The 15,945-nt window shown below is 30.5% G+C and overlaps 1 protein-coding gene and 1 pseudogene across 1 annotated transcript; one reads left to right on the forward strand and one right to left on the reverse strand.

The window, feature by feature from the left end:
• The first annotated feature begins 624 nt into the window (after positions 1 to 624).
• On the forward strand, positions 625 to 4,471 carry LOC109804360 (phospho-2-dehydro-3-deoxyheptonate aldolase 2, chloroplastic). Its single transcript, XM_020366179.3, has 6 exons — positions 625 to 757; positions 883 to 1,330; positions 1,738 to 2,015; positions 2,633 to 2,909; positions 3,124 to 3,369; positions 3,854 to 4,471. Exons 2-6 carry the CDS (start codon positions 884 to 886, stop codon positions 4,100 to 4,102), a joined length of 1,497 nt encoding a protein of 498 aa, XP_020221768.2. The 5' UTR covers positions 625 to 757; position 883; the 3' UTR covers positions 4,103 to 4,471.
• Positions 4,472 to 5,973: 1,502 nt separating this feature from the next.
• LOC109813698 (protein EXORDIUM-like 2 pseudogene) lies at positions 5,974 to 7,276 on the reverse strand (annotated as a pseudogene).
• Between the last annotated feature and the right edge of the window lie 8,669 nt (positions 7,277 to 15,945).

Below are 15,945 nucleotides of genomic sequence, written 5' to 3' on the forward strand. Positions count from 1 at the left end.
AGGTTGTGTTAATTAAACTTTAAATAAGTAAATACTACTTCTATATCTATACATACTTTTTTTCTTTCACTTTTTTCTTGTCTATTTTTATAAGTTTGTCTTCTAATTATCAATTGCATTAATTATATCTTTTTAAAAAGTATTTTATTTAATTAATATTTCTTCTAGATAAAATATATTATTCCCATTTTTTAAATAATCATAAGATAATTTTAATATTTCTTATCATATCATCTTTATTTTTGTTTTATAATAAATACATACTAATTGTTATGTGTAAATTAATTAAAAGTTAAATAAGATGTAAGAATATATAAGAGTATAATTGATAACATAATAATTAACGTTATCTACAAATTTTAAAAAAACAAATAAATAGAAATAAAATTTCACTGAAAATTTGACAAATAAATAAAATAATAAATACATATACCGATTCGGAGAATATGAATAAACACATTTAGTTACCCAAAATAGTATATATCAAAATCTAATCTTTTTAATCCGTCATCGAAACCTAATTTTTCTGATCTTATAACAAAGATTATGTTTTTTAATCCCTGATTCTTTGTCATTCCTGCATAATGTACCAAAAAAAATAAAACAGATTCTTTACTATTTTAATGCAAACAGTGATTAATAAAAACATCAAATCCTACAAAAGCATATGGCATCCATCATTCCACGACAGATTCTGTGCAGGAGTTACGATACTGTCATAAAGTTTCGGAAGCATTAGCATTTCTGTAACTAAAAGGCAAAACGATTAATAGTTTTCTTTTTGGGACAATAAAACAAAGAGTATATATGTATATATACTACATTTCATTTCAATCTGAGTCAGAATCTGATAATCGTTTGTTTTGTTTTGTGTGAGAAAAGAATGGCTCTGGCGTCTTCTTCATCCCTTATCACGTCGAAGGTGAAACCTTGCCTTTTGGGGCCTCCTCGGAGATCCCCGCTGGTTAGGAATTGTGCCAAATCAACGGAGGCTTCGAAGTCAACGGTGGCGCGAATATCGACGAGTTGGAACGTTGATAGTTGGAGGGAGAAGAAGGCCCTGCAGCTTCCGGAGTACCCAGATGGCAATGAATTGGATCAAGTTCTGGAAACCCTCTCTTCTTTTCCCCCTATTGTCTTCGCCGGCGAGGCCAGGAATCTGGAGGAGAAACTCGCTCAGGCTGCCATGGGCAACGCTTTCCTCCTTCAGGGCGGTGATTGCGCTGAGAGCTTCAAGGAATTCAATGCCAACAACATCCGTGACACCTTCCGTGTCATCCTTCAAATGGGTGTCGTCCTCATGTTCGGTGGCCAAATGCCTGTCATCAAGGTTTTTAATTTTTTCGTTTGCATCATCTCATGTTTTTATTTCTTTCTTTTTTGTTGCTAATTGCTAATTCTCTCCCATCTTGATTTCGATATTTTGAGTGATGTTTGGATAAGTGAAGGAGTGACCCCTGATTTATGCCTTAACCGAAATTCTAAGGGATAATGTTGTGTTGTTCCGGACTTCTGGGTTCAAATTCTTGCTGTTGATCAGTTATTTCTAAGTTTGGCTTTTGCCTTGTGAGTTATACCAACTTGGAGGAGGAGGAGGAGGAGGAGGAGGACTGTGTCTTTTTTGTATTGTGGTTGATCTAATTCTTCCATTGAGCAAGATAATCTTATATTGTGCTTGTTTAGAATTTTATGATGAATGAGGATGGCATACTTTAACTGTTGGATGTGCTGATTCAGGTTGGGAGGATGGCAGGTCAATTTGCAAAGCCGAGATCAGATCCATTTGAGGAGAAAAACGGAGTGAAGCTTCCTAGTTACAGGGGTGACAATGTGAATGGTGATGCATTTGATGCGGCATCTAGAGTCCCTGACCCGCAGAGGATGATAAGAGCCTACTGCCAATCTGTGGCTACTCTGAACCTCCTGCGGGCGTTTGCGACAGGAGGTTATGCTGCCATGCAAAGGGTTAACCAATGGAATCTTGATTTCATGGAGCATAGTGAACAGGGAGACAGGCATTATTTCTAACCATTTCTAAATTTATTTCAGGATTTTGACTTGTTAAGCTTTATTAATTCTTATTCTTGTATATTTAAAATGGTTTAGATTGATGTGTTTGGAAATTGAACTGATTCTTTCCATATTTTGATCCAAAGATGGTGGAAGAAGGGGGTATAAAAGGGGGAACGGAAATTGGGAATAATTTTTAGATATTTCCCCTTTTCTTATTATGCTTCTGAATGGGATGTTCGAGAGAAAATCAGAAAAGAGTAGAAAGGATACCAAAAGAACTATAGTTGAAGACAACATTTGTTTGGCTAGCTGTGACACTATAATGGGAGATATTTCCATTGACAGTTGTACTAAAAAATGTTATGAGATTGAGAAGGAATTTGGATAAATTTTTATTTACAATATTATGTATTTACTTTTTCCCCTCCTTCAAACAAGGTTAAAATTACAATTGCTCCATTCTTCTTGTAATGATCCTTTACAACTAGCTTTAACTAATCCATATATGCTTCATCATTTGGGCTTTCTGCAAATTGCTACACCGTTTATTCCTGAAATTGCTATCTTAAGAATTTCTCAACTTTTATAACATCAGTTATTTTTTGGTGTGGGCCAACAGGTACCGTGAATTGGCTCATCGGGTGGACGAGGCTCTTGGCTTCATGAATGTTGCTGGGATCACATCCGAGCATCCAATTATGAGTACAACAGACTTTTGGACTTCCCATGAGTGTTTGCTTCTCCCATATGAGCAAGCACTTACTAGGGAGGATTCTACTACTGGGCTTCATTATGATTGCTCAGCTCACATGCTATGGGTCGGGGAACGTACCCGCCAACTTGATGGTGCTCATGTTGAATTCTTGAGAGGAGTTGCTAATCCACTTGGCATCAAGGTGCTCAAAATGCTCTTTTTCCTATGGTCTTTCATATGCTTTTCGTATTTGTTTTTTTTTCTTCTTTTGTATAAATAAATTATAATTTTTTTCCTTTGATTGTCAAAATTACGCCTGCAAAGGCTTAACTCAATTTATTAGTTATAATTATCTTATGATATGGTGCATAAACATTTAAACTACAATCCTATCTTAAAGGCTACATGGTTTTCAGGTGAGTGATAAGATGGTTCCAGATGAACTTGTTAAGCTGATAGATATTCTGAACCCTAAAAACAAGCCTGGAAGAATCACAGTAATTGTTAGAATGGGAGCTGAGAATATGCGAGTGAAGCTTCCACATCTTATCAGGGCAGTTCGCAGAGCGGGTCAAATTGTCACTTGGGTTAGCGACCCCATGCATGGAAACACCATTAAAGCTCCATCTGGACTTAAAACCCGCTCTTTTGATGCTATAAGGGTAATTTTCACTTACACTTGATTCCTTTTTCAACATATATATTTCTGCTTTATAGTCAATATTTAGGCAATATATAAGCGGCATAAATCTTTTCTGCTACTGCAAGTTGCAACTTTCCTTGAGCATGCAATTTTACGCATAAATCTTCTACATTAAAGAAACAAAGGACTCTTTTCTCTGAGTGGGTATTATTGTGATCTGTGTTGTCTCTCACTCTCACTAAACACATTTTGCATAGCATCTATTATTAGTATTTCTTTTATTTGGTGGTTGGCTACTGGTTTCACATATGAATTTCGAATGATATTTTCATAACCTGAAATTCCTTCACATTTACAATGAAGTGTTCACCGATATGGATAATTACAAATTCTGCTATTTTGTTATCATAATAATGGATAAAGCTAATGGTACAAATTGTTGAGCACCTCTGTCATTCTATTATTCTAATACAGTTTTGTCCTGGGGTTTTTGCTGGTAATAGGCTGAGTTGAGGGCATTCTTTGATGTACATGACCAAGAAGGAAGCTACCCAGGAGGGGTTCATTTAGAGATGACAGGGCAGAATGTGACAGAATGTGTTGGGGGCTCACGGACTATTACCTATGATGACTTGAGCTCTCGCTATCACACTCATTGTGATCCAAGGCTTAATGCTTCTCAATCTCTGGAGCTTGCATTTAATATTGCAGACAGGTTGCGCAAGAGAAGGCTCAATTCAATTAGAACTTAGACAAGAGGGGTCTTCCTTTGCTCCTGGACTGGATCACAAATACTGCCCAACCACCATATTTCTAATTTTGCTGCAGACCGTGAACAAATACTGCTGGAAGCCACTCCACCTTGTGTCATAAGAACTTAGAAGTTGGCTGACACAATTAATACTTGTGCAGTGTTATATACGAGTGTTGCAACATAGTTTAAACACGGTGTGCCTCTGGTTGTACTTGCAAGTTTGCATTTTAAGTTTGGAGATAGTATGTGTATTTATGTTTGAGTAATAAATAAATATTCTAAGTACCTCTTATATCATAATGCATTAGAGTGAAATTTCTCCCACAACATTTTATATAATAACAATTTATGAGTTTATTTCTCTTCATTAAGTTATTTATTATATCTTAAATTTTGTTCATCTGATTATATAATTTTTTTATTATAAATTATTGTATAAATAATATTTCTCAATTTACATGTAAATTATTGTATAAATAATATACAGTTCTTCTCAACAGTTTTCATAATTTCTCTTTTTTAATGCCAATAAGTAATAAAATGATAATGCGAAAAAAAAACGATATTAAATAAATTATTTCTCCAAATAAAGTGAAGCTTTTATACAAAATTGATCAAGGCAATATGTGATTTTAACTATCATTTTTAAGCAAAATCCAAATTTTACCCTGATTGTTAGAACTATTTGTACAAGCAATGAGTAACTTGGGCAATTATCCAAGAATATGAAAGAAAAATCTTAAGAATACCTAATCCTGGTATATAGAGCCACATCTAGTTACACTTGTGTATTTTTACCTGTGTTTTAAGAATTGGGCCAGATCGGTCGATTTGAACAATAATCAATTAGTCTATTGGTTTAAAAAAATCACAAAATAGATATGTATAAAACTGATTAAAAAAAACGGATTAATCAGCTAAAAAGTGATAAAAATTGGTCCAAGAATCCACTTAGAATCGGATTGAACCACTTTTTTTTTAATATATATATATATATATATTCTAATTTTTTAATAATATTTTTATGATGAATAAATAAAAAAATTAATAATTTATGAATTAGAATAAATTATGTTATTTATTATTTTTTAATAATTTTCTTATAAAGATGTAATTTAATTATTTATATTAATTTATAATTTTTATATCATAATATTTTATATTTTATATTATATTAATTTAAAACTTTTCTACTCAAAATATAAAATTGTTAATATATATTGTTACATTTTGTTAAAATTTAAACTTAAATTTAAGTATTATATTTAGACTTTTATATGCCCTTTAAAAAATAATAATATATAAAATGATGTTATATTTAATTTTTAGTTTTATAAATCATGATATTATATATCTATATAATATTATTTTATGTATTATTAAGAGAAAATTGCACTCATTTTCCACGAAATCTATTTAAATAACACAAATCTTCCCTGTAGGTTTTTTTTAAAAATCATTTACCTCCCTAAAATAAGGTCATCAGTTAAAGAGAAATCTATTAAATTGTATAATTGTTTAGGTTTTAAACAGAAAAAAAAAAATCTCTAATATACCTTTTAGTCATGAATCCTGGTTGTATATTCTCTCTTTTTTTCCCATGCAATGAGAATTGAAAAGTTGGCTTTTCTGGCCTATGGATGTTAACATAGAAATAAACATTGCATATGACTCCACACATGCAAGGAGTGGTTGCTGTGAAAACTTGAAATGATGATTACAGCACAGGACAGGAGTATGAACCAAAACCAGAGAATGATGATTATTTTTTAGGCCATCAGATTCACACCTCACCTCACTTTTTCCTTGCTCGGCGTGCTTTTCGTACTCGCAAAAGTAATTATAAAAATGCATATAGCAAACATAAACTACATGCAACACTTTGTCATTCATTGCACTGCTTTTCCCACTTTAATTTATCCATATACTCAATTATACATTTTTAAACATTCATAATTATAAATTATTATTTGACATAAGTGATAATAATTCATATTCATAATTTGAATTATGAACTATGAATGAGAGAAAGATACTAACTTTACATGCGTTCAGGATGTGATAGTAATAGTATGAAAAAAATAAAAAGGGAGCATTATAGAAAATGAGAATTTACACATCACACTAAACGACAAGAGCAGCTTCGTATGATTACACGAGCGTCTTGCAAGCCGAACTCTGGGGGTCCCACATCGCCGGCAACAGATACTTCCTCCCGTTGGTGCCGTGCGCATTGAAACTCGCGCCCGTGCTCTTATCCACCAAAACCCGACCCGGATAACCCGGGTAGGCCCCGCTCCCGAAAATCCCGGTGCAGGCGGAAACGGCCTCCAACGGCGCCGTTGCGGGACCCTGAAAGTATCCGTCGTTAAATGGGTTGGTGACGGTTGCCGCCAAAAGTGTTGCAAGGTTTATAATGATCCCATCCACCCCAACGTCAGCGTTAGGCGCAACTAACGGAGGCGTCTGTGGGCCGTAAATGGGCTGGTGAAAGGGCCAGGCGCATTGACCCGGACACTGGGCTTCCGAGTTCCCCACCCAGACATAGGCGCTACGGGCCTTTCCCTTGGCGGGCCCAGTGGAGCCGTGGGTCCCACACCTGCTCCTGCAGAAGCCTTCCACGGCTACGTCCTTGGCGGTGAGAACGACGTTTATAGCTGAGACTGAGAGGTCGTTGAAAGTGGAAGCGAGTGAGAGAAGGTGCGTTCCCTTTAGGTATTTCCCGAGGGAATAGGTCGGGTGCAGGGTTTGCTTCCCTACCACCAGCGCAGAGGATCCCCCCTTGTACTTCTCCGTGGTCTTCCACCACGACGCCACCCCCACCCAAGGAAGTGGGGCCCCCGCGGGGCTGCTCAGGGACTTTATGAAGTCAACGATTATGGAGCGTTGGATTGGCGTGAACTGCCCGTACCATACAACATTAACGGTGATCCTCCCCTTCAGGAGCTTGCCGTTGTGGTACTTGAGCACTAAGGGCTGCTGCTCCACCTCCGCCCCCACGGTGGGGTTCAGCAGCAGCAGAGCGCAGCACAGACACAGTAGCGTCGCAAGGTGGTAAGCATTGCCATATAAGTATAACAAGGCCATTTTGGTTTGTGATTGTGAGAGACGAAGGGAATGGGAGGGGTTTTTATATTTATACGCTGCACCGTGGAAGAGGAATGGGAGGGGTTTATCTTCTAAAATATTGGAATCACTAATCACTATGCATTTTCATCCAGTATAAAATTAACATAATATTCTCCCTCTTCCGCTCAAACAAACATAACTACCAAAACCTTTCTAAAATTATATGTCCCACTAATATATTAAAAACTTGTTACAATTTTAAATTTTCAATATCATTTTTTTTTCTATACATGCTGGTTCTCATCTAATTTGCTTTATTTAATCTTTCATGTTTCTTGCATTTCTTTGTTCTTACCACGAATGGATTCAAATTCAAGAACAAATGTCGTTTCTAATTAGGTGTTTTTACTCTTTTCTTTATTTTTATTTTAAAAAAATGATAGTTAATATATTAATTTTTTAAAATACTTTTTTTGACTTAAATAAAATTTAATCCCTTAAAGTTAGGATAATTTTTTTTATCCGTCAAATTTAAAACTGTTATTTTTATTTCTTATACTTTTTAAAAAAATTTGTTTAGTATCTCGTATCACAAATAATATATATGAAAGTGACTAATTGAAATAGTTACACAGTATCAATTGAATTTAGTGTGAAGTTTTCATTAATAAGGATACCGGTAGGTAAATTTTATGTTATAATATTTTATAGATTTCTTAATAAAATTTGAGTATAATGATTAAAATATATATTTTTTTAAATTACAGGGACTAAAAATTTAAATTTGAGAAATTAAAAATAAATTTACTCAAAATTTAAAGGACTAAAAATATATTTAATTTTTTTTATATATAATACTCCCTTTAACTATCTTAGTATTAGTGTCATATTTGAAGATACAATAAGTATCAAATTATTGTCATATTAAATTTTCAATGTAGTACTAATTATTACTTTTCATTTATACCCTAATAATATTTTTTTTTTAAATATCAATATTATATTGTAATATTTATAATAAAAAAGATTAATCATAATAATTTTTTAAAAAATTATAATTAAGTTAAGTTAGTAAAGGAATTATTAAGAAATGATGATTGCCTAATTCCATGTTATACTTTTAAGAAAAACAAAATTATCAAATAAAATGATCATCTAGTTACTTTATATAAAAGAGATATTTTTTAGAGTATTGAAAATAAAATATCATTCAATATTTTTATAATATAAAATTACATAGAGAATAATTTGATGTATATATATTTACATTCTAAAAAAAAAATGAAGTTATATACTTAATGTTATAATTTTATGTAGAAAAAATCTATATCTTCCTAAACTGTGTTTCGAAGATTGTTTCGAACGCTTAAAAAATTAATTTAAATTATAATATATTAAATTAAATAATTATTTTATAATGAAAAATACGAATATTTTTAAATTTCGGAGGATATTTCCATTCGTTTTTCGAAGGATGTATCGATCCTCTTCTATGTATGAGCATCGTCTCATTACTTATAACTTCTAGTTCCCACGGTATCAATACTTCATCTTTTGACTTTGATTTTCCTGTTATAAATGTTGTTCCTAAATTTTAATGTTTTATAATTGTGTGAAACTATTGAAAGTAATTTCAAAATTATTGATTAATTTATTAATTTTTTGGATTATTATCATATAAATATAAATTATATATTTATATGGTATTTATTTACATATATCTTTATTTGATGAAAACATAATTATTAAATTGAAATCATAATTATTACTTAATATGAACTAGCAAAAATATTGACTTTATCAAATTAATATCATAATTTTGATGTCTAGTAATTTTTTTTTTTATGTATTTTATTAGTCACAAAATAAGTTATATTATATTTTTATAAAATATAAGATATATATATATTTTTTATTAAATAAACATTTTATTATGTGAAATATTTTGTGGTGGTAGATATTTATTTACTGGTTCCGTCCTGATTGGGTGTGAGTATTGGCAGCTGTGAGATTGGGACGTGGCAGTGTAGAATGATAGCGACGTTGACGTGTAAACTCCATGCAGTGCGCACGCGATTCCTGTTTAGTAGTAGTATTGTTTTCATTCACAATTCCCATAATTATGAATGTAGATACATTATACGAGTTTTGGAGCCACTTGGTGGGTCCCATTCCCATTCCATGCCCAATTCAACACGCTATGCAATGCTCACCTATCTCACCCTCGTCTCGGACTTGGGATCCATGATGTCACTTAGACACTTATTTTAAGTTTCTATTAATTACTGTATAATAGTGTAGCAGCTACCTAATATCTCAGTTTCTGAACCTATTATATATGTCACTGCAAGGAACAAAACACTTTCCTTAACTTTATCCACAACACGTCACCCTATTAATGCTAAAACACATGAAAGGTAGAGTAGAAACAAACTATTACTCACGCATTTTCTCCACATAAATCATACTGTATACTTTAAAAATAAAAAAATTTATAATGCTAAGAACGCCAGCAAAGGCATCCATCTCTCACTATACTCACAATCACATAATAATCCAAAAGAAAGGAATAGCTCTGAATTATCAAGTTTCTTTGACATTTTTACGCGTTATCGTGAAAAAAATAAAGCCACATTTTTTCCCTTGGGTTTTGACCCAAAGAACAAAGGAAAATTATATAAGCAAACTTGAAGTTTCGTCTCTGTTTCATGCTTCATTTGATAATTTCGTCTTTTTCATGTAGTAGAGAAATAAAAAGCCAGTTATGTTTTGAAAAGAAGAAAAAGGGAAAGGGAAAAAGAGAGAATTGTATAAAAAGGAGGGGACAAGGAAAGGCTTCGACAAAAGGGCCACTTCTTACCTGTTGTGAGAAGAAGGAACTTGCGAGGGTGGATGAAGTTGGAGCAGCAATTACTTTTGCACGATAAGTTAGCCAATTACTTAGTTTTTTTTTTTAATTTTATTGAAATTTATGTAATTATGAGTGAACATCATCATTCATTAAAAAATAAGTTTACAATATTTTATTAATTTAATAAATTTTAAGCAGATAGTTAATAGTAAAATGTGTTTTCAAAAGGTTGTGTTATATAAATAACGTGTTAATATACCTTTTATTTTAAGTGTAATTCAAAGAATGTGTAAATAATGTTTACCCACAATATTAGGTCATCCGTGTTTTGAGTTGGCCTAACTTAACCTAAGAGCACCTCTAGCGGAGGGTGCTTGTGCTGTGTCTTAAAAATAAGAGACGGAGCTTATTAAAAACTCCCATTGGAGTGATCCTAGGTGGTACTTGAGTTGCTTAAAAATTTGTCAGTGTTGCTTGTACAAGGCACGTTGCTTAGCATTAAGGAGAGAACTTTGATTGGCTAAAATGCATCTACCTGGAAAATGGTTCAGATTTAAGAAAATAAATTTTTTTTGAAAAGAACGTGTTCATCTTCGTCTCCTCCGACACCCTCCGCGCATGACCAGAACGGCAGCCGGCGACCACCGCGTGATCAGAACGGCAGCCAGAACCACCGCAACCACCGCGAGCGCCAGAACCCCTCCGCGTGCGACCCAGAACCCCTCCGCGTGCGACCCAGAACCCCCTGCGACCCCTCCGCGCGCGACCCCTCAGCCCAGACCACCTCTGCGCGCCGGTCAGAGAAAAGAGAGTGAAGAGAAGTGCGATGGGAGAAGAGAGAATGAATAGAGAGTGGGGTGGGAGAAGAGAGAGCGAAGAGAAAGTGGGGTGGGAGAAGAGAGAGTGAAGAGAGAGTGCGGTGGGAAAAGAGAGTTGATAGACGTAAATAAAAAAAAATAAACGTTGGAGAGCCGTTGGAGAGGTAAAATTTTTTTTTTATTATTAAATTTTTTGATATATTTTTTATTATGTAATTTTTTTTATTATAGAAATATGAGTTGTAAAAAAATTGAGGTGTCAAAAAGTGTAATATGAGTTGTAAAAAAGTTGAGGTGCTTATAAGCAATTGTCATTAGAGTAAAAGTTGTAAAAATATAATACGAGTTGCTTATGAGTGACGTGGCACAGTGAGACCTATTTAAAGTGGTTGGGAGTTACTTATAAGCAACTCCCATCGTAGATGCTCTAATACCATATATTAATAAGTTTATATTTTCTTTTTAATTTAAATATATTTGTTCCTCTTTTTACTGTTCAGAGTTACCCAATAATAATACATATGATTAGGAGTGCATAAAGTCTAAGATAGTCAGACTCGTGTTTGGCCGACCATTGTCTTTGTCTGCATCTGACGCACTTTTTTTTTTGTTTGACCTTGATTAGCAACAATACTATGTGGATAATTTTCAACCAAATAAAATGCATTTAACATTAATTAAGTGACAATGACATTTCGTATTTTTAGTATAAAATACTACTTTCAATCGATTAGACATAGAAGTATTATGTATGGTTATCTGGTTAATTTCAACGGTAATAATAACTTAAAAATTATTCTTAATATAATTTGTAATTAGACAATAGAATAAAATTATTTTAAATTTTTAATATGTAAATTTTAAACTTCGTTATTTTCTTGACAAAAATGTCTGTTAATTTTAACAGTAATATTAGCTTAAAATTATTCTTAATATAATTTATAATTACTTAATAGAATAAAATTATTTTATATTATTAATATATAAATTTTAAACCTTATTATTTTCTCCACAAATTTTTTATGTAAATTTAATTTTAAGCATTATTATTTTCTTAACAAAAATTGCGAACGGGTGCATGTGAGTATATTTGTGTATGTGCATCAAGACCAAATGTTATAGACATGTTTTTGTAGTATTTTAAAGTTAATAAACAAATATTAATTTACACGTTGATGAAACGTAAATTTTTATTAATTAAATATTATTTTAAAATTGGCAAAAACTGATCTTAATAGCACCATTTTGATCCAATGTTCGTGGGACACCATCGAACCAAGAAATTTTGTTACATTTTTAAGATATATTATCTAACAATATATATATTTTTAAAATCATATTATATATTAATATAAAATAATGTAAAGAACTATCAGTTAATTTTTGAATAATATAAATTATTTTTATGTTTGACATAATGAATAAGAACATCGGTTACAATGATTGAATTCATTAAATTTATATTTTCTTGTGATGTTAAATAAGAAGTGGTATTTTGATAGTCTTTGTTGTAGTTAATGATAAAAAAAGGTTAGATCAAATTAAACTTTGAATATATAGACCATTTATTCTATAAAATCAAGGCTTAAGTCCAAAGACTCATGGTAAAATCAATATTTGTTTAAAGTGTTTGCAAGAATAAATAATAAATATATATCAATGTGGAAGCATCATCATATGAATTAATCCAAAAAAATTAGTTAATATCATTTAATTTTATTAATTTTTATTTTCTGTATTTTCCTTCATTAAAAGTTGATACCAAAAATAAAAAATATTCATTAAAAATAAATCATAATTAAATGAAAAATATTTTTTTTAAAATATAGCATTTAATAGGGTGAAATTTGCTTATATTTTGATCAAATTAACTTCCATAATTTCTTTTGTTATATTTGAGTACCGAGTGAAAGAGTATTAATTCAGTCTTCAAATGAAATTAATGATTATCAAGAAAATTTAATTAAGTTGGTTAAGTAGGGTACGTGAATATTGTAAATTTTTTAGATCACATTTAATTCTCACATATCAAGACAAAAATAAAAGCAAAAATTATTAAAATAGAGGTTAAATTATATTTTTAATCAATTTTTTTTGGCAAATTCATAATTTTAATCCATTTTTCATAAAATAGAGACATTTAGTCATTCCTATTCTAACAATATGAATTTTAAGTTATTTTATCAAATTATTTATTAATTATTAAATTATAATATTTATTCATATATAAGTGATGTGATATTTAATTATTTTTAAAACTACATGAATTAAAAATATAAATTTTAAATTTGAAAGACTAAATAAAATATTATCTTAAATTTAAATGATTAAAAATATATTTATTTTTATTTTATTTTATTAAGAATTACATTAAGTATACAATAGAAGTTATGGAGTAGTATATTAATAACACTTTTAAGAATATTTTATATTTTCTAATAAATTCAATTAATAAAAAATATATTAAAAACACATGTAACTAATAATATTTCTTAATATAGCATGTCAATCAATTTACCTCGAAGACATTAACATTTAAAATAGAGTGAAAGGACAACCTCATTAATGCAGTGTAGAATGAGGCATCTACAGTTGTCTTAGAATTTGGTGCATTTTGGTATACTTTCTTCTTCCTTTCGGTGGTTATAGATTCACATTTGACCCGTGTTTTAAATGCAACTTTGGGGACCATGACATCAATTCTTAAGAAAAATGTTTGGATATCACTTCTCCAAATCAGTTCAATGTGTTTTTGTCCACTCTTCAAAGTTCCACAAAGTTATTTGGATGGTAGCAGTAATACAAAGAAAAAGGTGGTTTTCATGATTTTAAATCTTTTTTTTTTCTTCTTTTTTTTATCATGGTATTGGCCAAAACTATTTCTTTCATAACTTTATTGTTTTAAGATTCCCCTTCTCAAAAGTCATTTTTTTTAATCAAATTCAAAATTTATATTCGACATTTTAAATTGAAGATCAATTATATCATTAATTAAACCAACTAATATTAATTGACTTATTCTCCTTTACTGTATTGTTGAAGATCAATCATAACATTAATAAAATCAACTAATACATTAATCAAATCAACTAATATTAATAGACTTATTTTCCTTTACTATATTGGTATCGTTTCACTCTCTGTCTTTTTTTTTTTCTTTCATAGAATATAACCCATTAATATCCCTTATTACAGAAACAGAACAATGAAGATATTGTCATTATGTTACAAATTTTGTTAAGTTTTTAATATAAACGACTTGAGTAAGCTTTATGAAACATTTTAAATTGAAAAAGTGGGACTACTATTTTATAAATACATATACTTTATCAAATTTAACTGTTGATTATCAATTGATGATTATTATTATTTGTAAGCTACATATTTCGTAGTACTTACAATGAGAAAATTTCATCCTTAAAATACTTTTCCAACACTGTACTCCGTAAAGCAAATGCTATTATATTCTCTCTGTTCTAATCATTATATGTAAGCAAAGTAATTAAATAAGCTTATAATGTCTCTATTTATTAATGATTGAAAATTTACGAAGTATATGAAGCATAAACCAAACATACAAATATATGACATACATTGGATAAGGGTTGAAAGGTGTTAATGTAAGTGTAAGTATATATCCAAACTTCGATTAATATAATATTTTTAAGTTCAATTCTTATTTATATTAAAAAATAATATTTGATTAATAAAAATTATATTTTATAAAATATAAATTAATTTTTAATTATTAGTTTTAAAATATTATATGAATTAATGTGCATAAAAAAATTACTTCATGTATAATTTTATTAACTTATTAAATAACTACATCATAATAAATTTATCCTGGACACTTACATCTTGGATAATAAAATTTCGGAGTGACATGGAGCCACATACAATCATCAACAACTAATATAATATTCGAATATATACATTAATTGTGGCTCAAGATTCTCGAACAATTATGTATGCATTAAAACATTAAAACCTTTCCTTTTTTTCTAAACTGTAGGATAGCCTGTAATTGTCTGTCCAAGTTGTTCGTAGTGCATGTATTAGGAGAAATTAGTTAGTCAGCATGTAACACCTAATTTAATTCTTTACTCCATATATTTTCTCTTCACGTCTTTCTCAATGAACCTGTGATTGGCAGTGACTCGTGAAAACTTTAAACACATCGTATTCGATGGAAATGGACCCTCTAGGGTTCAAAAATAATCTGCATGCAACCCATGTCATGTATATATTACTTTCTATGGCACGTGTGAGAGTGACATTATAGATGACTTTGCCTCAATCAAAATGAGGAGCATTATAATTAGTAGATGTGGGTATTCCATCATTTTGATGTATGTAATGTAATCATGCAATGAAAGCCACATAACAAAAGATTTGAGACTTCATGAAGAGGGTGTCACTGTATGTAAACAGTTTTAGCCAAATAAATAAATAAATAATAATGAAGAACCGTAACACTCCACAAAAGTGGCCAATTTAAGTTCTCATTCTCATTTCTCAACCGACAATAGCATTGCCAATTCGTCCACGCAACTCCAAATAATGAAACAGAGCATTCCAATTCCATGCCTAATTCTGTGACTAATTTTATAACGTATGGATTTGGTTGATTAGGAACAAAAATTGCTATATTCATAATGCTACATCATTTGTTTGTTCATTAATAGCGCCAAAATGAACATGCTTAAAAGGTGAAAAATTTCACGATATATATGTACATTTTAAATGGACCTACATCTATAATTATTTACTAGGTCTAATCTAGCAATTAATTGGTAACTATGTATATTGACTATTATAAGATGTTGAATTGATAAATTATAAAAGTTCTTACTTTCTATAACCATCAGATGTAAATCTATCGGTAAATGTTTCGCTCCTAATTCTTATACTGTGATTTTTAATGAAATATTGATATGCACGATAAAATTATTAATTTTTATAATAATTATTTTAAAAGTTATATCTTAAATAGTTTTTAATTAATTAATAATGTAATCATATTTATATTAGTAATATAAACTAAAACACATGAAGTTTAATTAAAATTTAGTAACAGTGTAAATGCTTTTTAGATTTTAA

Source organism: Cajanus cajan, chromosome 1, assembly GCF_000230855.2.
Source record: "Cajanus cajan strain Asha chromosome 1, NIPB_CcT2T_4, whole genome shotgun sequence".
Taxonomy (NCBI): domain Eukaryota; kingdom Viridiplantae; phylum Streptophyta; class Magnoliopsida; order Fabales; family Fabaceae; genus Cajanus; species Cajanus cajan.

What these genes read in the sequence shown, in the direction of transcription:
- LOC109804360 (XM_020366179.3), top strand. Translation starts at nt 884, where the DNA reads ATGGCTCTGGCGTCTTCTTCATCCCTTATCACGTCGAAGGTGAAACCT. An exon ending in CTAATCCACTTGGCATCAAG is followed by an intron (nt 2,910 to 3,123) that starts GTGCTCAAAATG and finishes CATGGTTTTCAG; the next exon opens with GTGAGTGATAAGATGGTTCC. An exon ending in GCTCTTTTGATGCTATAAGG is followed by an intron (nt 3,370 to 3,853) that starts GTAATTTTCACT and finishes TGCTGGTAATAG; the next exon opens with GCTGAGTTGAGGGCATTCTT.